This window comes from Chionomys nivalis, chromosome 17, assembly GCF_950005125.1.
Source record: "Chionomys nivalis chromosome 17, mChiNiv1.1, whole genome shotgun sequence".
NCBI lineage: Eukaryota > Metazoa > Chordata > Mammalia > Rodentia > Cricetidae > Chionomys > Chionomys nivalis.
The window spans coordinates 5,050,513-5,074,938 of NC_080102.1; the positions used below are offsets into that span (position 1 = coordinate 5,050,513).

Sequence of the window (24,426 nt, forward strand, 5' to 3'; positions counted from 1 at the left end):
GCGGAGCCATGTGACAGGAAGAGGCCAGCGGAAGGCGGAAGTCGCGTGTGTGCGAGGAGGCTGGCGGAACTCGAACCCGGCCAGAGGCTCGTGAGGCCCGAGACCCAGAGCCGCCAAGATGAAGGTGAAAATGCTGAGCCGGAACCCCGACAACTATGTCCGCGAAACCAAGCTGGACATACAAAGAGGTGAGACGAACTGAAGCCGAAGAAGGCGCGCCTTCCCGGGCTGCCTGCGTCTGGGCAGCTTTCGAGCTAGGCGGCTCTGTCCGCACAGGGCTGTCCTCTTTGGACCACATCTCTTCAAGTTCTTTTTGAGCATTTTCCGCTAGTGGGAAGTTGTTCCGTCTAGAGTAACGGGAATAATGCTTTCTGTTTTCAGCTTGTGTCGCTCCGTGTTCAGATTGGTAGCTGTTGGAAAGTGGAGTTTGAGTCAAACTCGTGAGTTCAGGGTTCAAGACTTTTTAAAACTTAGTTGCTGCTTTGGACACTTGACTATTTCGGATTATCTACTTCTGGAGGAGGGAAGGAAAAAAAGAAGTCAGTTTTCACATAACTGCTCTTGAGAGTTTGAGGAGAGAATGGTTAAAATAAAGTTGGTGAGTTTTACTTATTTTTGCTGGTCTGTTCCCCGTTAGCATGCCGACCCTTTATGAATTAGTTCTTGGTAACCTAAATGACAGGAGAGTGCTCTTGTATGAACAGACCGTTCTAACAGAAGAGTAGTAGCTATAACTAGGCAAAGGACAGAAGTATCATGCCTTTAGAGGGGATGAGAGTACTTGATAGAAGAGGGAGCTGGAACATTCTCTCTTGGTTACTAGAGGTTACCATCGTTGGTGTGTGTGTGTGTGTGTGTGAGAGAGCTTTGCTAAGATGTGGTATATGATCTGTGTGTATATGTCAGCTTTGCTAAGATGTGGTGTATGGTCTCTGTGTATGTGAGCATTGCTAAGATGTGTTATATGGTCTGTGTGTGTGTGTATGTGAGCTTTGCTAAGATGCTGTATGGTCTTGTGTGTATGAGCTTTGCTAAGATATGTTATATGGTCTGTGTGTGTGAATATATGTGAGCTTTTCTAAGATATTGTATATGGTCTGTGTGTGTGTGTATGTGAGCTTTGCTAAGATATGGTATAGTCTGTGTGTGTGTGTATTTGTGAGTTTTGCTAAGATATGATATATGGTCTCTGTGTGTGTGTGTGTTTGTGAGTTTTGCTAAGATGTGGTGTATGGTCTCTGCGCCCAAGTAAGTTCACATGACACTGTTTCTTAAATGCAGAGTAGGTTGTCACTTGGATTCGATATTATCTTTACTCTTCGAATCTCCCTGGTTCTTCGTTCACCACTTTGACCCGCCAGTGTGTTGCTAGTAAGCAGCTTGTGTTAAACTTGCCGGTGTGGGTGCATTTTGGCCTGTCTGTTCCAGCTGTACCTGTGGGAAACTCTCTCTTGACCATCGTCTCTACATACTCATCCCCCGCATGTGCCGTCCTGCATTTCAGTACCCTCTCCTGTGTTTCCAGTACAGATTTGTAGATTTCTGTCAGCGCTTATCATGTGGTCTCATGATTGTGTTTTGATTAGCAGGCTTTTCTGTCAGATTGAGCCTGCAAAGAGGGGAAAATCATGTTACCGTATGCACTGTGCTCAGACAGTGAGTCACATAAATAGCTGAAGGAGTGAATGAGTGGGTGAGAGCCTATGCACTGAATCTTATTCTAGGAGATACAGCCATTTTTGTTGTTAACATTTTTTCAGTGTCTTGCTCTTTTTGTTTTAGAATGGAAATGTTAATAGCAAAATGGAAAAATAGGATTTTTGGAGTGCTGTAAAATGTAAAAAAAGAAGTGCATTTGTTGTAGCTTATTTTTTATTTAGTGTTGTTTCCTTGTATTTTTTTTTTTTTTTTTGGTTTTTTGAGACAGGGTTTCTCTGTAGCTCTGGAACCAGGCTGGCCTCGAACTCCCAGAGATCCGCCTGCCTCTGCCTCCCGAGTGCTGGGATTAAAGGTGTGCGCCACCACCGCCCGGCTTCCTTGTAAATTTTATTCAGTGTTTAAAAACTGGGGTAAGTACTAGTGAACCTTTATTTTTAAAATATACTTAATTCTGATGTGGCTGGTTCACATGTATGAGCACTGTACACGTATATATATGGTTTTTATGGGATGTCCTGTGCCTATGATGTATGTTAGGTTAGTGTCTGTCCTTGATTGGATGAATGAAGTTGGAGGTGGGTACAGTGGTTGTGATTTAGAAGGCTTAGCGAGACTATGGTGTGTGAGTCTGCATGGATTGAGATGAAAGCTAAGTCTTGGTGGGAGAGATGTACAGAAGGAAAGCATGAAGTAGTTTTAAATGGCAGCGAATAAACCTGTTGGAGCTGAACACCCGGAAGGATTTGAAGCTGATGAGACAGTGAGACCAAGTTCTAGAAGAGCAGAAAGGGGTTGGGACTTAATTCTGTGCTCTAAACGTCGGCACTTAGTACACCTTTTGCACTGTGGGGCAAGCAATTAGAACATCAGTGTGTATTTCCTGTCTTAAACAAACCGAGCCAGGCTTGATGGTTCAAGCCTTTAATTCCAGCACTCAGAGACAGAGGCAAGCACTAGGCACGGAGGAAAGAAATGCCTTTAATTTCAGCACTCAGAGGCAGGTGGAGCTCTGTGAGTTCAAGGCCAGCCTGGTACGAAGAGTTCCAGGACAGCTGGGGCTGCACAGTGAAACCCTGTCTCAAAAAACAAACAGTGGCAGAGGCAGGCAGATTTCTGTGAGTTTCAGGCTAGCCTGGTCTACCAAGTGAGTTCCAGACCAACCAGGGCTACATAGTGAGACCCCACTTACAAACAAACAAGGTCCTCTAATTTTCATTTCTGTAATATGTAATGAATTTATACTCTCATTCCTGCCTTATGCTGAGTGTCCTGAGAAGAGCAGAGTTGACACGGGAGGACAGCTCTGCCATTGGAATATTGCAGTTATTATAGTTTCTATTTATCATGGCATATAATAACTTGTAGGATGACGAGAAAGACTTTAAAAATGTTTGTTCTTGCAGAAGTACTTTGACTTGATTCTGGCAAGGTTCTTGGAAGAAACTAACTATGAATTAAGTATTGCCTTTTAAAAGAAAATGAAGCCTATAATCTGCTCCAAGTCCTTTCTCCCCTGTTGTTTATTTGATTTTGAGACAGGGTCTTTAACCCTGGCTAGCCTGGAATTCTCCACATGTACCATAGGAAACCATACTGGCCTCGAACTCTAGAGACCCCTCTGCTTCTGCCTCTGGAGCACCAGTTTAAAGGTGTGCAGCACGTGTTTGGCTTTTCCAAGTGTCATTTATTTTAGTGATAAGCAAGGACATTGCTTTTTAAAATTGTGCTGTTCAGAGATTCTTTTGAAAATATATGTTTGGAAATGTTTTCAGTATTTAAAAATTCTTATACTGAACTTATTTATAATGATGCATTTTGTCTACATAAAAATACTTGAAAACAGCATGATCGACTTTCTTTTTATTTTTTTTTATTTTTTTTTTTTTTGGTTTTTTCGAGACAGGGTTTCTCTGTGGCTTTGGAGCCTGTCCTGGAACTAGCTCTTGTAGACCAGGCTGGTCTCGAACTCACAGAGATCCGCCTGCCTCTGCCTCCCGAGTGCTGGCTTTTTAATTATTAAATATCAGTTGTACGAATCAGAGAAGATAGAACATTTTGAAACATACTTCAGAAATAACAGTAAATATACCTAAATGAGTATCGCCAACCCTAGACATCTTCTCTTTGGATCTGCTTGTGAAGTACCGTCCTCACTTTGTCCCGCACCGTATGTGGGAGGTTCACAGTGACCGCAGTCACATGTATCACCAGAAGAATGTGCTAGCAAGTGCTCGGTTATGGTATGATTGCATCCCATTAACATGACACTGTGTGAAAATCAGTGAGTCTTTCTCCATTAAAACCGGATGTTGAAACCCACATTTGGAGGCCTTGAATTTTTCTCTCAGGAGGCTTAATTGGAAGCAAAATTTTAATGAAAGCAGGACATGGTAATGATGCTCGTATTAAATATACTGACTCAAAAACTGTGTTACAATGAGGCAGTCTAAAGGTCTGACAACTACTGCAGGTGGCCTTTAAAAATTATATTTATGGGAATGACATGTGCTTGATTGGTCTGGTAACAGTTTTGCTGCCAAATCAGGTCAAGGTGATATTATAGTAGTCTGGGTATAAGGTAATGAGGGCCAACTCTAAGTGGGCATACAGGAAAGGGAAGAATGACTGTTTCCAAGAGGATGAGTGTTTGAATTTTGGGAGTGGAGACTGAAAGACGGAACTCAGGAATGACCAAGATTTGAGCTTTGTTGCATGTTGGATATGCTATACCGTTAGTCAGAAAGCAAAGATAGCAGGGTGAAGTCATAGGGAAAATGTATACACTCTTACATGTTGAATTTGATTAGACACGGACTTAGAGTGAGACAATTTGTTTGGCAGGCTGGTTAAGAACATGGCTTATAGGCTGCTTAGCATCTCTGTGCCTCAGTTTTACAATGGGAAACTGTAGAGTGAAAGAGAGTGGTAGAGTGATAGATACTGTAGGGTGCCGGGGAGAAGATGTGAGTTAAGATGAGATGTTTGCAGTAGTGAACTCTTATGTCAGTGCTTCTCAAGGTAAACAAATGTACAAAATGCTTGACAAGTAGTAGCTGTGTTCATAGTTAGAAATCACAGTGTTGTGTGTCAGTGTGGTGTCTAGTACCATGGAGCAGCTAGCACAAGCAATACAGATTTTAGTTCATCATAGACCTTGGCTTTGTTCCAGATACCGTGGAAGGCATAGGAAGGAGTACAAATCAACAGTGTGTTAGGTCCCCACCAGTAAAAGGTCACAACCCAGTTGAATATGGTAGGACACACAGAAGGAGAGCTGTGTGTGTGCAAAGCTGTATATGCCATGGTTTTCCCATCGTTCTGAAAAGGTTTGGAGGTGGCAGGTGTGCTTTTGTGTCTTTCATAGCGCTAAACAGAAAACAGTATCCCTAATTAAAGGCTCAGTGAGCAACAGCTTACATGATTAGCTGGGGCTTTTCCCAGGAACTAGTAAATGTGAATTATTTTATTAAGAGAGATTATTCTTATTCCAGTTCCAAGAAACTATGATCCAACCTTACATCCTTTTGAAGTCCCACGAGAATATGTAAGAGCTTTAAATGCTACCAAATTGGAACGAGTGTTTGCAAAGCCATTCCTTGCGTCCCTGGATGGGCACCGTGATGGAGTCAATTGCCTGGCAAAGCATCCGAAGAGCCTGACGACCGTCCTTTCTGGGGCATGTGATGGAGAGGCAAGTCTACCTTAAGTCTGCTGCTTAAACTGACACATTCTCTCTCAGACCTTCCATGCGGGGACTCTCGGTTTCACTTCAGTTTAAGTCTTTTTTTTTTTTTTTTTTTTTTTTTTGGTTTTTCGAGACAGGGTTTCCCTGTGGTTTTGGAGCCTGTCCTGGAACTAGCTCTGTAGACCAGGCTGGTCTCGAACTCACAGAGATCCGCCTGCCTCTGCCTCCCAAGTGCTGGGATTAAAGGCGTGCGCCACCACCGCCCGGCTTCAGTTTAAGTCTTAAGCCTAAACTCTGAAATAATATTTAGTAGGTTTTTTAAATCTGATCTTACAATGATATCACTTCAGTGGTGTGGGGTTCAACTTGACAGTCCATAAACTTACCGTGTTTATAATGAAGGTATTTGAATTTCCACAGAAGTTGTTACTGACGAGTGAGCACTTCACTCCCCATCTGGTAAGGGGAAAAGACTGAAACACTTTAGAATCAACAGAGGATTTGACAGTTGAGTTATCTGCTTGTTGACACATTTATCCATATGCAGTACATTATTTTCATCCGAAGGATTTTGGTTTTAGAGCCTAGAAGAGTGACTCATATTCTTTTCAGTGTGGGGTTTCTAGAATATTTTATATTTAGAGTTCACTGAAATGTTTGATGTTTTCTCATAGGTTAAAATTTGGAACCTGACTAGACGAAAATGTGTCCGAACGGTACAAGCACATGAAGGCTTTGTGCGAGGGATATGTGCTCGCTTTTGTGGGACTTCCTTTTTCACTGTGAGTACGCAGTTGCTCAGTAAGTCTTTCCAGCATGCCCAGGAGAGATGTAATTGCATAAGTTATTTCCAAGTTCATTACTTCGTTCCAAGGACCTTTGGAGCTCATTAGTACAGAAGAGTGTATTAAACCTTGACAAGTCCTACTCTTCTTTAAGTAATCCAGCCTTACCCATATGTACTGGTTTTTGCCTTTTTACAAACAAGTACTTAACACCATTAAACTATTATCCTGAACACATAGAAGTGGAGTTAGTGGGAATTGAGGCGAGAATGATTGTGTGACTTACTATGGAAGATATTCCGTGCTAAGATGAATAATTTGTATTTTGTCCATAAGGAATCACTGAAAAATATATGTGTAGAGGAAGAACAAATACATAGACTATTTGCTGTTTCAGCCATTTTCGAGTGTCCAGTTTCATTCCCTGCGTTCATGCGACCGTGCTGCCGCCACTGTGCTGCCGCCACCGTGCTGCCGCCACCGTTGCCCCCCACAGCTTAGCTTACACACTAGCACTCTGTCCACTGAGTAACAGTGCCGTGCTCTCCTCGCGCTTTCTGTTTTCTGTCTCTGTTGTAATAAGAGCGGCGGGGCTGTGTCCCCGGCACCCGGCTGCCCGCATGGCTTACTTATGCCCCGAAATAATTACACGGAAACTGTATTCTTTTAATCACTGCCTGGCCCATTAGCTCCAGCCTCTTATTGGCTAGCTCTTACATATTGATCTAACCCATTTCTAATATTCTGTGTAGTCCCACGAGCTGGCTTACCAGGAAAGATCTTAACCTGCGTCTGTCTGGAGTGGGAGAATCATGGCGACTCTTCACTCGGCTTCTTTCTCCCAGAATTCTGTTCTGTCTACTCCACCCACCTAAGGGCTGGCCTATAAATGGGCCTAGGCAGTTTCTTTATTATTTAACCAATGACCTTCCTCCATCATGTCTCTGAATTTAACTGGTCTAGATGTTCCACATAAGTAGAATTAGTCATTGTATGTGCAATTGCCTAACCTTTCCTCGCTTATAGCTTGAAGTCAAGGTGACCTGTGACGTAGCACACACTATAATCCTTTCCTGAGGTGACATAATGTTAACAGTAATGCATGCATATATATATATATATATACCATTTTTTAACCCACTCATTTTTTTAGTTTAGAAACAAACTTTTAATTTGTTTCCACCTCTTTGCTATTACGAGTAATGCCGCTGTGAATGTTGGTGTGTAGATATTAGTTGACGTTCGCCGTGTTCTGTAGCAGGTGGACAGTGTTTCCCTGCTGTGCTTGAGATGATTGCTTTAAAAGCAGGGAAGGCTCAGCTGGTGGTGATACTACAGCCAGCCACTGGCTCTCACCTCTACCTCAGACCGAAATGTCTCTAGGAATCCTCAAACTCTGCAACACTGAGTCCCTGTCTCTTCCCTCTTTACGCTCCTCTCTCCTCCCAGCCCTATCGCTGCTGTGCTGTGATTAAATTGCTCCAAGTGCTGGGATCACCTTTGTGTGAGCTCTGTCTCGCGTAGCCCAGGGTGGCCTTGAGCTCACAAAGAACCGTCTGCCTCTGTCTCCAGAATCCTGGGGGATTAAGAGTGTGTGCCACCACTCCCTGACTTGTACGCTGACTAGTCTGACTGCTTTGCTTTCTAATCTTCAAGCAAATTTTATTTATTTATTCAAGATTTATTTATTATGTATACAACATTCCTTCCATGTGTGCTTGCATGCCAGAAGAGGACACCAGATCTCATTATAGATGACTGTGAGCTGGGAATTGAACTCACGTCCTCTGGAAGAGCAGTCAGTGCTCTTAACCTCTGAGCCATCTCTCCAGCCCCCAAACTTTATTTATTAAAACAAATGATATACCACTATAGAGGGCCTACTTGGTGAATAAAACCTGTGAGAAATGGTGTTCAGATTGAGTATTAGCTTGGAGGCTTGAGTCTGTCAGATGACTGAGAGGGACATCAGAAGATAGCTGTTGCGTGGAAAAGGAGACATCAGCTGGTGCCAGCAGGGTTAGAGGAGGAGAAGACTCCAGTGTGATGAACTGGACTAGCAGGTTATTGGAGTGAAGTTGACTGTCCTTTATAGGTGAAGTTCTGGGCCTTAGAAGAAAAGTCACAGCTAACCTTGGCACCATCTGTGTAGAACTAGTGAGTACGTTTGTAGTGTTAGATCAGTATGAGAAAATGTGAAATATAAAGGTGTCAGGGGAGCGGCACTTAGAGTCACTTTAAGTAGGAAAACATAGTAGCCATAGAGCAGGTCGAGCTGTAACACAGTGACTAGACCATATGTGGTAGAAGGGTGGCAAGCTGGAGCTGCTGGCAGTGAGACTTCTGCTCTTCCTGATGGCTCTTCTCTGATATCTGAACTGATAAAGTGGTATATCCCAGCCAGAAAGTGTGTGATATGTTGTTTCCCTGTTTTATGGAGTTAGAGGCAGTCGTGAGCCTGATATAGGTTCTGAAAATCCATCCCCACCCCTACCACCTGACTGTTGGTATTGTAGGTGTGTATGTCACAGTGCCAGGCTCAAAACTTTCTAAACGATTAATCTTTGTTGCAAGGGAGGGCCCGCTTGTTCGTCCCGGCCACCCGGCTAGCTTAGCCCCGAAATAACCACACAGAAATTGTATTAATTAAATCACTGCTTGGCCCATTAGTTCTAACATCTTGTTGGCTAGCTCTTACACCTTGATTTATTAATCTATGTATTGCCATGTGGCAGTGGCTTACCGGGAAAGATTCAACATGTCTGATTCTGGCGGCTCCATGGCGTCTCTCTCCTACTCCACCTTTCTCCTCCCAGCATTCAGTTCTGTCTTCTCTGCCTACCTAAGTTCTGCCCTATTAGGCCAAAGCAGTTTCTTTATTCATTAACCAATGAAGGCAACACAAATACAGAAGGACCTCCTACACCAAATCTTATATTCCAAAACCATTTTATTATATTTTTTCCTTGATTTGAAATACCATTCTTATATGACCTAATTTTGATCTATTCTTAGCATTTTGCTTAACTCATACTGTTTTGTTTTTGATTTTATGTGCTTTATATATTTTATAATATATTACAAATCTTTGTTGTGATAAAGTAGTAGAAAATAAATGTAAAAATGAAGGAATGGTATGTGTTACTGTTTGAAATGAGATACTTATAATTTGATACATGTGTTTACAACTGTTGCTGTTTAAAGTCATCGTAAGATAACTGTGTCTAGGTTGGTGATGACAAAACTGTGAAGCAGTGGAAAATGGATGGGCCGGGCTGTGGAGAAGAAGAGGAGCCACTGCAGACCATACTAGGAAAGGTACAAAGACACATTGGGGCTTAGCCTGTTGAAATCCCTTGCCTTTTTTATAATTACAAAAGGAAAACTCATGTAACAACTAAGAGAGTTTATATCTAATCATTGGCTTACTACAGCAGTGTGTAAAAGTTACATTCTGTGTAATTAAAATTTTTTGAAACTTAAGGATATGAACAACTAGCCAGGCGGTGGCGCACGCCTTTAATCCCAGCACTTGGGAGGCAGAGGCAGGTGGATCTCTGTGAGTTCAAGACCATCCTGGTCTACAAGAGCTAGTTCCAGGACAGGCTCCAAAGCTACAGAGAAACCCTGTCTCAAAAAACCAAAAAAAAAAAAAAAAAAAAAAAAAGAATATGAGTAGCTGTTTGGTGCTCAGTGTAGTAGAATTTATAGAATTTGATTTTTCTTCAGCTTGTTCCATCTATGCTAGACATTATAAGTCATGCAGAGGCTGCAATGCAGTATTATGGAAGCCCTGGGAGAACTGTGTAAGACAAATGTTAGGAGAATAATAGCTTGGCTCCTGTCTGGTTTTGTGCTTCTCATATAATCTTAAACTTCTCAGAAATTGTTCTTCAAGCTACATGGGTGCAATTTACAACATTTGGTTTACACATGTTTGTAAGGGTGACATTCTGTATTAAGCATACAAAATTCTGAAGCTCAGTTTAATCTTTAAATATGTGCATTTTAAAAACTGTTGCTTTATTTTACTATTATGCATTAGTATATATTTAGATACAGCTTCTGGTTTCAGCAAGTTCAGAATATTCTTTTTGTTTTGTTTTGTTTTTTGATTTTCGAGACAGGGTTTCTCTGCAACAGCTCTGGCTGTCCTGGAATTAGGTCTTTGACCAAGCTGTGACCTTGATGTCACAGAGATCTTGCTGTCTCTGCCTCCTGAGTGCTGGGATTCAAAGTGTCCACTGCCACCGCTGACATCTGGCACTTTTTGCCCTTTAATGAAGGACTTCAAAGAAATTTCTTTACATTTACCCAAAGGGGAGATGGCATGATTGGTGAGGTGGCTTTTCCAGAGTGAAGTTTGCATGTTACATTCTGGATGTGCCAACCCTGTAACTCCCCAAATGTAGGAAGCTCGGTTCACAGTAGGTGGTAAAGGGTTGTGGGAGAACAGGAAAGGATTTCTAAAGTATGCTGGTCTAAAGTCTTAAGTGAGGCGCCCGTGTCTAACACCCTTGGCTTCCAAAGACAGTGTACACCGGCATTGACCATCACTGGAAAGACCCTGTCTTCGCCACCTGTGGACAGCAAGTAGACATTTGGGATGAACAGAGAACCAGCCCCGTGTGCTCAATGAACTGGGGATTTGACAGTATATGCAGTGTTAAATTTAACCCCATTGAGGTAATGTTCCTTTAAAAAATAAGTTCTGCTTATTGTTTAACATGAAATCTGAGCCCTGTTTAGGAAACATTTTCTACATTTGAATGGTTTTCTGGCATTTGATAAGTTTTCCAGGTTATATTTGGGTTCTGTGAACTCTCAGCTAACCTCAGAGTAGAATCCAAATAAATATTTGCCTCTTTATGGTTTTGTTTTTGAAGCCATTGGGTATCACAGACTGGTCTTGAACTTGCGATCCTTTTGCCCAGGCCTCTCATTAGCTCTCCTTTCCATGTTCTCCACACTGTTCCATCTGTACCATTGCACTTTGAGAAAGATGCTCCTTTTCCTTTGTTCTCTGCAGTCACGAGAGTGAGCACTGAGCATGCTGGTCCATGTCTGTAAGTCACAGGGTGCCCATGCCTCACAGTAATATGCATGGCCACTCCTGGACTGCATGGTTAGTACTTGCAGGTCGTCTATGCTCTGAAATGTGAGTTTATCCCTGATTCCTTCTTGGTCTGAGTGCAGATGTGAGGTCGGCCTTGCACACTATCTATTTGTGAACTTGGGAAGAGAAGCTGGCCTGGAGGCTAATGGGGCTGTCGGATTCCAGACCTTTCCCGGATCTTTTCTGAATGCATAACAATAAATGACCTTACTGTCCAGAAGACTCAGTCAAGAGGCCCTTTCTTTTGGTGTTACTAGGAAGCTACTGTGTAAATTTGTAAGAGGAAATCCTGGAATGCAGATTTCAGACTCTCTCAGAGCCAGTGTGGTAAGAGAGGGAGGGACGGCTAGGTGCATGCGGTGTGCTGGGACATGGTGTGCTACAGCACAGTGTGAGCTTGTGCTGGACGGATTGCCAAGAGGCCAGCTGATGCGCTACCCTGCCTGCCACCAGAATGTGCCTGGATTCACACTTCTTCATGAGGCTGCCCACGGGCCCAGAGCAGGGGTTGCAGCGCATCCACTGCCTGTTACAATGTCTCACTAGAACACAAGCAGACTCTCTTATTGTACTGTCTGCAGCCACTTTTTTACCATAGTGAAAAATTGGAATCATTGCTCTGGGAATCACATGCCTGTGAAGCCTAAAATACCTTTTTCCTGGCTTTTTATGGAGAAGGTTCACTGATCCCTAGTCTTGATTTTGTCAGAGCCATGTGTTCTGGGTGCCTCCTGCATCTTCCTTCCCTATCTTCTTTTTGGTTGTCATTACTAACACACAGCAAGAAACACAGACAGTGATTGCTAGTTTTTGACAGGGCATACAAATATCTTGCTTTCCTATTTTGATGAGCATATCAGAAGAGCTAATGGCCAGTTGTGAAATCATAATTACTGGTCATGACCTATCGACCATGGTTTTCAAACTTGTCTATTTAATAGCTCTATTTGTCCACTGGCTTTTTTTTTATCTTATGAATTGACTTAGTGATAAAAGCAAATGATGTGCGTGTCTCTTACCCTGTATTAAAGCTAATGGAGAGGGCGGGGCCGATTGCTGTGAACAAACAGTAGTTATTTCCTTTATTCATTAATAATTAATTTTCTGTTAAAATATTGAAGCCTAAAATTCTGGTAAAGTCAGAAGTTAATACTGAAGATTGTCACATTTTGCAGTGTGAAAGTTTGTATTCAGTCCAGGTGGAACTTTTTGTTATGTTCATTTCAAAGTCTTTGTTCTAGAAATTGGCCCTGGTCTTACTCAAAGGTAACATAATGAAAAGCTACTAAAAGTTAGGAGGTTAAGGGGCAGCTAACAGATCTCAGAAGCAACCATTGAGACAGGCTTTTGAAAAGAGGGGGACCCAGATCATGCCTTTACCCTTCGTTTCTATTTCATTAAACTGTGCACATGGTAGGAACTGCTCTGCTTGAGACAGGAAGTGGCATTAGGCAGAAGCCAAGAGCTGTGGTATCTGGAACCATGACTAAGGAAGAGTGTTACAAGGAGTGGGATCAGGGGCTGAGGGATGACTTCGTGGGAAACAGGCCTGCTGTATAAGCGTGAGGACTGAACTTGGATCCCCAGCACCCATGTAGAAGCCGAGCATGTGGCGTGTATGTAGCCTATGTTAGGTTGCAGAAACAGGAATCCTGAGCATAGCAGCATGCCTAGAACCTATATTAAGGTGTGGAGATAGGAATCCCAGGGATTCACAGGGCAGTTCCAGCCAACATGGTGAGCTTCAGGGTCAGTGAAAGACTGTCTCAGAAAATAAAGGGGATAGAGGAGCCGAAGAGATGACTCAGTGGTTAAGAGTACTTGCTGTTCTTGTAGAAGACCTAGATTTGGTGCCCAGCATCTACATGGATGTCTCACAGCCATCTGTAATTCCAGTTCCAAGGAACCCATCACTCTCTTCTGCATCTACAGGCACCGACATACATGTGGTGTATAGATATACATGCAGGCAAAACAGTTATTCACATAAAATAAATGAATTCTCAAAGATTTTTGAAGGGCTGAGAAGATGGGGGAGATGGCTCAGTAGGTAAGCACACTTGCCCACATACCACCAGCCTGAAGCCTGAGTTAATTCCTGGAGCCCATGTGGCAGAAGGAGAGAACTCACTCCTGTAAGGCTGTTTCCCAGTGTCCACACCTGTGAAGATTACACGCATGCACTAAATAATGTGAAGGATAGAGCAGCACAGTTGGCTTCCAGGCACAGGCGAGTCCACCCCTCATAGCACACACCGTACACGCACAAGTGGAATCAGGCCTCTACTGGACGGTAGCCATTTTCACTCAACACCAAGGCCTGTCATAAGTCATGTGGCGGTGCATGCCTGGAAACCAAGACCGGAGGGTCACAAGCTTGATGCCATCCTGGACAGCGTAGTGAGCTAAAGACTCCTGTGGAAGGAGGGAAGGAGGACAGACGGACACACATGGCTCAGGAGATAGCTCGGGGAGTATAATGTGTCTGCTGAGCAATAATGAGGACCTGGGCTTGCATCTCCAGCATTCATGTAAGAGCTAGGCACGCTAATGCATGTCTGCAACCCAGTTCTATGGAGCACAGAGATAGGTGGATCCCAGGATGTGCCGACCAGCCAGTGGAGCTGGATGGTGGCTGAGGAAGATGTTCTGTGACAAAGGATAGGACAGAGAGCAGGAGAAAGACATCCAACATTGACCTCTGATCTCCACATGCACCTTTACTCGCATGCAAGCATAAACCACACACACATACACAAGCACATGGTGCACACACTCAGTTTACTCGCATGCATGCATAAACCACACACACATACAAGCACATGGTGCACACACTCAGTAGGATAAAGGACAGGGCGTATTTATGCAGCAGCCACAAACAAAAGGAAATGTTTACTTCTAATAAAGCAAAAAATTTGAGTGTTTAGGAAATATTGTCATAGTTGTAATAAAAAGTACGTTCTCACATGACAGTGATATTAGCATCACTTTTAAAAAATAAGCAACCTTAAATGTCACAATTCATAAAATTGTTAACATTTTTGATTCAATAATACCACTCCAGAAATTTTATGTTAAGGAAACAATTCAAAAGAAGAGTTTGCTGTCTGAAAATATTTCCTGAAGTCTTATTTATAGCAGTCAAAAGCAGTAACTAAATCTTACATTAGAGAGCAGGTAAGTAAAATACGTTCTGCTAGAAACAGGGCATGCTGTTATTGCCACTACCTAAAATACATGCATGGAGATTTAAACATGAAAATACTTGTCTTAGCTGAGATTATGGGTGATTTATTATACCCACATAAAATGGGACATAGTCAGTGTTACAGTTAATATTTAACTTAAAGATAAATAATTTTTGTTTTAAATAGACATCATTTGCTTCCAAGCCTGGCTTTTAATTGGTGATTGTTGCCATTATTTTTAGACATTTATCCTGGGAAGTTGTGCTTCTGATAGGAATATAGTACTGTATGATATGCGGCAAGCCACGCCTCTGAAGAAGGTGAGTTCTGGTCTTGTCTGTGTCACACAGTGGTTAAGGCATTCTGTATATCAAGTGACGATAGTGATGACATCCAGCTCTCCATTGATTTTAGACTCTGTCTCTTTGTGACTTCAATAATGCCAGTACTCCTTAGGCATTTCATTAGTCCTTGCTAAATTGAAGTTTTTAAAATGAAAGATGTTTCATTGCATTACTTAATATGTACTAATTTGAGGGGGGCTTGATTATCATGTGGCATAGCCATTATTTTATTCAAAACAGTTTTAGCACTCATCTTTATAGGCAGCTATTTTAATTACATGCTGATGCTGGTTCGACTCTTTGTTAGACAATCATTATCTTGTTGATGAGGGGATTTTCAATAGTCTTTTCATTCGCTGTGGTCATTTCAGGACTTAGATATCAAAGTTAATACATTGTCTGCCAACTTTCAAGAGAGGAATGTTGTTTATACATGGAGTGGACTACCATTTTAAGAAGAGTTGACATCAAGCATTATAGTATTGTCAGGGCACAAGAAGGGCCAGATGTTATTCATGCTCCATGAGTGTATGGCACAGTTCACATATAGAATTCCTTTTGTCAGTTAGATGTGGTGGTCCAGGTTTGCAGTCCTAGCACTGGCTAGGTGAAGGCAGGAGGACCCGGAATCCTCCTGACACTGAGTTCCAGGCCAGCTTGGGTTCAATGAGACTCTAGCAAAAGAATAAGGAAAAAAAAAACCATTTTGTAATATGTTGATAGATTCAGAAATATTAAAAGTAGGAAGAATGAGATTAGCATATTCATTATTCATTAAAAGTGAAAATTAGTTATTCATCCTGTGATATATGAACTTTGCTGTTTGTATTTCTTTTGTAAAATGATGGCATTAAGCAGTACCTTGCTGTATATTTATAGAAAAAAGACATACTTTTTAGCTGACATGAAGTTGTGGTTTACTGAATAGTAGTCTTTGGCAAGTACACACATCTGCATAACAGCCTGCTTTAGTGTAGGTCCATTAGCTGTAAATGGAAGAAAGTAACTGTAGTTTGTCATCCGGTGCACTCACAATCGCAGCCCAGCTTGCATTGCGTTCATTTGGTTTTTTTTGTTTGTTTGTTTGTTTGTTTTTTGGTTTTGGTTTTGGTTTTTCAAGACAGGGTTTCTCTGTGGTTTTGGAGCCTGTCCTGGAACTAGCTCTTGTGGACCAGGCTGGTCTCGAACTCACAGAGATCCACCTGCCTCTGCCTCCCGAGTGCTGGGATTAAAGGCGTGCGCCACCACCGCCCAGCTGTTCATTTGTTTTAAACAGTAAGGCAATGCTTACTTGGGTTTGTCATTTGAATTCCAGGGGTTAGGTGTTAACTGTAGTTACCGCTCTGTTCTCAGGGATAGTCATTGATTTCTTTCCCCATGCTCTGAATTGTGTACTGTGCATACTAAAGGACTTGCTCCAATCAGACCAGAAGAAAGTAGGAGAAGTATTTATTTCCTGTATGTTAATTTGTGGTGGTGGGTGATCCTTTCTCAGGTTATCTTGGATATGAGAACAAATACAATCTGCTGGAACCCTATGGAAGCTTTCCATTTTACTGCAGCAAATGAAGATTATAAGTAAGTGTCTCTCTCCTTAGAAACTCACCTACTCGCTGCATGGCCTTGTCAACACGCACGTTTCACCTGCTGAGGGCGCTTTCGTCAGTGGATTTGGAAGCTGCCTTTGTTAGGCTGAAAATAATTTCCCAAATTGGAGAAGTTTTTAGAAAAAAAATTCTCTTGGATTTTAGAATAACTTAGACAAAGAACAGTAAACTGGCATCTTTGGGTAAATCCTGTCTCATGCCTATGGCTGTGATTGTTTGCTGTCTCCTGGTCTGGCTGCCCTCATGTTGTGATGCCCATGCTGGGGAGTTACAGTACAGACCTGATGCCTCCCTTGACCAAGCACAGGAAACTATATGATCCCTGCTGTAGGCCATTTAAGTAACGACTGGACCAGCAGGTGTAGTGTCGCAAGTCTGTGTTCCTAGCACTCCAGAGGTTGAGGCAGGAGGATTGAGTGTGAGGCTACCAGGGTTACATGGTATGTTCAAAACCAGCTTGGGTTCTATAGAAAGACATCATTTCAGAACAAACATGAACAATGCTTGGCCCGTACATTACCGTACCTGTAATGGTGTTTTACAGGTGTTTCTGACTCCTCACGCAGCTGTAGCTCTTGCAGTTAAACTGTCTGCTGTCATTAGTAAAGAAACAGAAAGTGATCGTTTCGATTTTTAGCTTAGTAGTTGCATATATTTTCTGTGCCTGAAAAGCTGACCTGGCAGACTTCCTTTGAACTCTGTGGGATTTAGATCCTCGCGTGATGCTTTACTCCTTTGGACGTTGCCCATTGGCTGTCTCATCCATTGCCTCGGTGTTTGTTCAGTCAGGTCAGATGTGTTAGCCAGAGAGCCTAATCCAGTGAAATCAGTCTTACTTTATTTTTAATGCATTTATTATTATTTTAAAGGACGTTTTTCTTTCTTTCTTTGGTTTTTTAAGATAGGGTTTCTCTGTTTATCCATGATTATCCTGGAACTTACTCTGTAGACCAGGCTGGCCTTGAACTCAGAGATCTGCCTGCCTCTGTCTCCTGAGTGCTGGGATTAAAAGTGTGAATCCCTGCCTGGTTTTAAGTACATTTTAAACAACTTTTTGAGAAGATACAAACTTCGTGGATTTGAACTTTAGATTTTTTGTATTTTAAATCTGACCACCAGAGGCTGGAGAGGTGGCTCAACATTTAGAGAGTTTTCATTACTCTTGCAGAGGACCCATGTTCTGATGCCAGCACCCACGTTGGGCAGCTCACAGCCACCTGTAAGTCTGGTTCCAGGTGTCTGGCGCCCTCTTCTGGCTTCTGAAGGTCCCTGCACATACGTAGTGCACACACAGACAAGGAAGCTCACACACATGCACATAAGTAAAAAGTCTTTGTATAGATTAGAGACTAAACGGCAGTATCAGCTCGTACTTGGAACTACACGTTCTTCGGTGGCACTGCCTGAAGTTCTCTCGTAGGATTCCTGTATTGAGAAGTACAGTGGTGCCATTAGCAGTACCAGCCACATTGAAGCCTTTACTTCCTGTAATAGATGCTTTGAAATGAAATAGAAATAGTGCTGTGCAATTAAAGGCAACAAAAGACAAGAGTCATGCTGCAGCACAGTGATCTCTGCTAAGATCTAAAGTACATTGTGAACTAGCTCTTCGCCAAAATAATCTTTTTTCAGAGCCTTCTTGGAATTTCTCAGTTCTTGCCTTGGAAAGAATTACATACAGTTCCTAAAACAAGACATATCTCTTATAAGAAATGACTGCTAGTTTTTCATAATTGTCCTTATTTTTAAAATACTCTTGGTGAGTATGATGGTGTATGCCTGTAATCCTAGCACTGGGGGAAACTGAGGCAAGAAGGGTGAGGAGTTCAGGGTTATCTGCTATGCAGAAAATTTGGCCGCATGGCTGAAGGGCTGCATGAGAGCCTCTCTCAGACAGAAGGGTCTGTTGTGGGGCCTCTGCTCTGTGTCAATCTAAAGACTCAGATCTAAAGCATCCAGCTGTTACTGTAGGAAGTGGGTCTTACTGTCTGTAGGAAGAGGGTGTAGAGTAGATGCTCCTCAAGCATGACCATAGGCAATCCTGTCCAGAAGGATTGATGTGCTTGGAATTTGAACAGATTTGCATTTTTTTTTCTCCACAGAATGTTGAAACAATTTGTAGTAAAGCAATGTGTTTTAAGGAAAGAAGTGTTGAGAATCACGTGCCAGGCAGACAGTGTGTTGTAGCTGTCAAGTCAGAAATTAAAGCTCCAAATCAGAGAGACCCTGGCTCACGCCTAGGGGTTGTTGGAGGCTCTTAGAAGGAGCAGTGCTTTGGGCTGTTTGTTTTGATCTTTTCTGAGATGGGCTCAGGTTGGCCTAGAACTTGCTCCTGTTTCAGTCTCTTGGTTGGTGAGGCTACAGGCATGAAGCCCTAAGTACCCTATCCAGAGTGGCTTGTCTTTTGATAAGAATATTATGAGTGTTTGTAAATGCTTGCCTGCATGTGTTCGCTTCTATCATTATCCTATTCTAGACAACTAACAAATGGCCATAGATTGAAAGAGAATTATTTTATCCTAGTTTGGGAATTGCCAGTGTAATCAGGATCAGTGAGGGCCCTGTTCCAGAATGTGAACTCCTGTCCTCACAGGACAGGCTGCTCTCTGGCCCTTCCACATTTGTGAGTGTGCACATCCACGGGCACAACCCGTAATGCATGTGTGGAGGTCAGAGGGCACCTTGTGGGAGTTGGTTCTTCCAGCCACGTGGGTTCTGAGGACTGGGCTAAGGTCACTAGTCTGACGGTACACCTTTACCCATAGAGCCGTCACATTGGTTTGCTATTTTCGATTTTGTGTGATGTTCCAAAGCAGAATTACTGGTGTTTTTCTCTGTGTCTACCTGCCTTAACTGTATTCAGAATCGGACTGCTTATTAAGGGGGTCCTTATTTAGCTAATGTTCTTTTAATACTACATATGGCTTCTTTGTAGAAATTTGAATGAAACATTTAATGATGTTTTACAGCTTGTATACTTTTGATATGCGTGCCCTGGACACGCCTGTTCAGGTCCACATGGATCACGTCTCTGCAGTACTTGACGTGGACTACTCTCCCACTGGGAAAGAGTTTGTGTCTGCCAGTTTCGATAAGTCTATAAGAATCTTCCCTGTGGAGAGGAGCCGGAGCAGGTATGTGACTGGCACGAGCCACGTGGGTTTGCCCAGTCTGTGTTTAGTCCTGGTAACCCTTTGTTTTTCTTAGAAGGTGGCTGGTGGTGTGTATATAATAGGGCTTGGGTATTGTGACATGGAGTGTCACTCCACTGAATTGTGTCAGATCAAATCAGGTGGTTTGTTTTATTGAGTAGGAGATTATTTCCAATAAGCCTATTAAAAGTTGAATTTGATGGTTAAGAACTCAGATAATTTCTTTTTCTGAAAGTAGTTTTAAAAGCAATGAATAATACTCCCTGGTATTGTTTTTTACACATTCAAATCCAACTTACTCTACTAGGCAAAAATGTGCAGGAAAAGCGGTTTAGATACTGAGCTCATTCTCCTCCTTTCTAGGTTAGTCAGAATCTATGAAGTGGTCCACACAAGGTAGTTACCAACAATCAAGAGTTGGTTGATTAATCTGATGAAAAGTTCTGAGACATTTTATTAATGGCTAGACCAAGAGCAGGCTTGTGCTTCTGAAATGTCTCTTGGTGACCAAGCTCAAGGTATACCATTTTAAAAGGCAAAATCCCAATTTACGTCCATGCTCAGGGAAATGCCACCGGGGCGGGGTTATATTACCATATGGTAACATCTGCTCTCTTGCAAGCCTCAGCAGTGCATGCCAGACATTACACGACAATTATTTCTGATTTATTGTAGTTTTAGTTTAAGGTTGCACGAACACCAAATATTTTGTGTAATATGTCCATACCATGGTTAGGTTCACAGACAGTCCCCAAAGCGTTGCCAAGGCAGATGTGACTGTCGAGGGGGATGGAAGGCAGAGTAGAGTAGGCAGACATAAAATGCAGTGGGGACAAGATGGCATTAACTTGGTCACTTCACCTGTGTCCTCTGTTGAGCTGGGAGGTGGGAGATGCTACACTGATGCACTGGGTATCTCAGCCTATGAGCACACTTAGTCTGAGTTGTTTCCTCCAGCTTAACTTTACCACTTATTATATGTGATTCAGTGCGCTATTTATACATCCGTGTATTTTTATGTTGAGGCAGTTGATAGAGAATTGTGACATTTTCAGAGACGTCAGGGAAATTTTTTACTTCACTGGCTGACTTGGTGATGCTGGGGATGTTACTGGACCCTCATGCAAGTGCTGTACCCGTGAGTCCTTTCCTTAGACCGTCACTCCTCCTTAGAGCCGGGCTTTACAAACTGCATGCACATTCTCTGTTCTTGGGAGTACTCAGACATTCTCCTGTAAGTACACATAAACCAAGGGAAACTGAAGCAATTGATCCCATAAAACTTAGGACGCTAAGCTTGGTGCTACTCAGGAGGTAGAAGCAGGAAGATTCTAAGTTCCAGGCTATTTTGGTTTGCTTTCTATTGCTGAGGCAAAGCACCATGACCAAAAGCAACTTGGGGAGGAAAGAGTATCTGATTTATACATCCTAGTCAGTCTGTCATGAAGGGGAGTCTGTTGAATTATCTCGAGTTGAGAAATAACCAGGCTAGCTAAAAGATAAAACAGTTAATTTTTATTTATTATAAGAGGCAAACTCACGAAACAGAAACAAGAAGTCCAAGCTCAGCTGTGCTGTGAGGGAACCACACAGAGAGAGGGCACAAAGCCACACCCTAACTTGGTCCCTTCTCTTATTAAAGATAATTGGTTTACAGAGATTCCCTATCAGGAGTCAGGGCAGGAACTCAAGGCAGGAGCCTAGAGGCAAACACTAAAGCAGCATTCATGGAGGAATGCTGCTCACTGGCTTACTTCCCAATGGCTTGATCAACCAGGTTGGTTTGTTTTTAAACCACTAGAACTCCTTTCTCCAGGGATGGGCTGTCACACATCAATCATTGATCAAGAAAATGCTCTGCGATCTACCTATAGCTTCATCTGATGGAGGCATTTAAACTTTCTTTCCCGGGTGACTCTTGCTTGTCAGATTGACAAAACTAACCACACAGGCTGTCCTACAAAATCACAGTGGGACAGACAGAGACTGTTGACAGATTAGGATAGTCACTCAGAGATCTATGATTGCTCATAAATGCCTATTAAAACATAAAAAGAAAATAATTTAGATGAATGTATAAATGCACATACGTGTGTGTGTGTGTGTGTGTGTGTTCCCTTTCTTGATTGAGTGACCTAGGATTGTAGACAGAAGTTTTTACCCTCCCTGGTCCCGCAGCCGTTCAGTCCCAAAGAAGCACACTGAGGCTTATATTAATGACAAATTGTTTGGCCTATTAGGTTATTATCAACTGGCTCTTAGAACTTAACCCATAATTCTTGTTTAGTCACGTGGCTTAGTACCTTTTCTCAGTGAGGCATTCTTATCTTACTTCCTCTGTGTCTTATTGGTGACTGCATCTCTGCCTTTCCTCTTCCCAGAATTCTCCTGTTCTTGTTGTCCTGCCTGTACTGCCTGCCTGGCTACTGGCCAATCAGCGTTTTATTAAACCAATACGAGTGATAAATCTTTACAGTGTATGAGCATTTTCCCACAGCCCAGGATTCTTGGAGAAAGCTGTAGTGATGTGTCTAGCTGGTGATGAAGGGAAGAAAGGGGAGATACCACACCGAGGTTGTGCAGTAGTAAGGAATATTTGGAATAAACTAGCCTGCCCTTCTGTAGCATGGAAGGCTCCTGTGCCTTCTGGAAGAATGATGTTTGTTTTCAAAGGTACAACTGGTCCATTTTCTGACTCACCCTCTTTCCAGTGAGACAGTCAGTACTAGATGACAAGCAGGGTGTAGCGGGTGTGGAGTTTATGCCGCTAAGAGACCTTCCATACAGCCATCCTGAGAGCCAGGAACTCCACCTTTTCAGTCCTAGCCACTCTGCTTGTCTAAAGTTCTCACTGTTGTAACTTCTTTCTCAAGCAGGGTGTAGCGGGTGTGGAGTTTATGCCGCTAAGAGACCTTCCATACAGCCATCCTGAGAGCCAGGAACTCCACCTTTTCAGTCCTAGCCACTCTGCTTGTCTAAAGTTCTCACTGTTGTAACTTCTTTCTCTGCTCTAGTGTGAGGAAGCTGCATTGATACTATGTTTACTCATTCCCAGCAGAAGATTGTGATGGCTGCTGGGCTTGAGTCAGGTGCATACTAATGAGTATTCTTAGGCTTCAGTTTTCACTGCACACTTCTGTCCTCTGCTGGTGGTGGCTCTTGTAATGACCTTGGCATTCCCCCACATTCCTGTGAAGTTTGCAGTTTCCTACAAGAGTCTTACGCTTGTAAAAGTATGAAGAATCAAAAACTCCATCATTTGTTGGGCATCTAGCTTTCTAAAGGTAGCAGGATTGTGCTAATATGGTGTGTAAGCAAAGAATGGATGGAATGAGTCAGAGAATAGAAAGTGGAATAGTTAGCCAGGCGGTGGTGGCGCACGCCTTTAATCCCAGCACTTGGGAGGCAGAGGCAGGTGGATCTCTGTGAGTTTGAGGCCAGCCTGGTCTACAAGAGCTAGTTCCAGAACAGGAACCAAAAGCTACAGAGAAACCCTGTCTCGAAAATCCAAAAAAAAAAAAAAAAAAAAAAAAAAAGAAAGTGGAATAGTTGAGGTATAGCTAGGAAGCTCAGGTGATAACAGTTGTAGATGGGAATTCTTACACTCCATTGCTGGGGAATTTTGTCCTGGTGTCATTGTTCTTCTTCCTGTTTATCCAAACATGCCTTCATCTGCTTGAGAGCTAGTTCCAGTTCATCCTCCGTGGTCTGTTCTTCCTTTCTGTCATTACAGAGCATGTGTAACCAAGCTTACGCAATACTTTGAATGCTTTTATTTTAAAAGCGTTTGATCTTGAAAGACATTAAAATGGTTGGAGTTCACTGTTTAGCTTTGAGGGTTAGTTTTGTCTTGTTTTAAGAGTCTCTTGTGCTGGGTGGTAGCACACATCTTTAATGCCAGCACTTGGGAAGCAGAGGCGGGCAGATCTCTGAGTTCAAGGCCAGCCTGGTCTATGGAGCGAGTTTCAAGACAACCAGGGCTACAGAAAGAAACCCTGTCTCTTAAAAAAGAAAAAAAAAAGGTCTCTTATATTCTAGGCTGACTGTAAATTGCTGTATATCCCAAGATGACATTGAACTCCTGATCCTCCCTCCCATGTGCTCAGCTTACAGGCATGTACCACCATGTCTGGTTTTATGTGGTGCTGGAAAGCAAACCTATGACTTCATGCATGCCAAACAAGCAATCTATCTCCATAACCCATTGAGTAAATTTGGGGTGGGTATATAGATCATGCTGGCTCTCGAATGTGCTTTAGTTGTTAGAAACACTGTTTATTTGTGGTGTATGTGCATGCTGTGCACCTGCCATGGTGTGCCTGTGCAGGGCTCCGTTCAGTGTGTGTTCCAGCAGTGCAAGTCCGTTCACAGTTCACTAAGCCAGCAAGCAAAATCAGTAGCATTCACAAGAGAAAGTGGGCTTAGACTATTTTGTCTTTAAAAATGTCTCCTACTGTAATGTTTAGTGAACTTAATACACTGAGCATGTTGTAAACAAGGGGCTAAGGATTACATAGTTCACCACTGAGAAGGACCTTGAGTTGCTTCAGTGCCTGCCGGAGCTTTGACTGGGTCACACGAGCAAGTTGTTTTTGATGGTTACTGGCGCGCGTGTGTGTCTATGTGTGTGTGAGAGACAGTGAACAAGGCTAGTGAATAAGTGCATCTAGAGATACGGTCTGTAAGTGCGTTTTATCTGATGTGGTTGTCTGGTTTATTTTACTGTGGATAATTTGTTAGACTTGTTACCTTTCTATTATGCCATCTGCAGTTTGACTTGTTTTTTCTGTATTTGGAATTAAGAGAGCTTAATTTCTTAATTTCTTTGGCCTTTTCTCTCTCTGAAGTGCCCTTCTTCACACTCCCCGTATAGAAGCTCCTGTGAACTAC

General features: G+C 42.6%; 1 protein-coding gene across 1 annotated transcript in view; it reads left to right on the forward strand.

Moving 5' to 3' along the window:
• Positions 1–15: 15 nt before the first annotated feature.
• Positions 16–24,426, forward strand: part of Dcaf13 (DDB1 and CUL4 associated factor 13) — a 28,696-nt gene continuing 4,285 nt past the window's right edge. The window contains exons 1-8 of the mRNA XM_057792607.1: positions 16–188; positions 5,151–5,350; positions 6,019–6,126; positions 9,358–9,447; positions 10,660–10,815; positions 14,676–14,753; positions 16,273–16,355; positions 19,354–19,518. Of these exons, the coding sequence (XP_057648590.1) occupies positions 119–188; positions 5,151–5,350; positions 6,019–6,126; positions 9,358–9,447; positions 10,660–10,815; positions 14,676–14,753; positions 16,273–16,355; positions 19,354–19,518 (950 nt within the window). The 5' untranslated portion in view covers positions 16–118. The remainder of the gene's footprint in view (positions 189–5,150; positions 5,351–6,018; positions 6,127–9,357; positions 9,448–10,659; positions 10,816–14,675; positions 14,754–16,272; positions 16,356–19,353; positions 19,519–24,426) is intronic.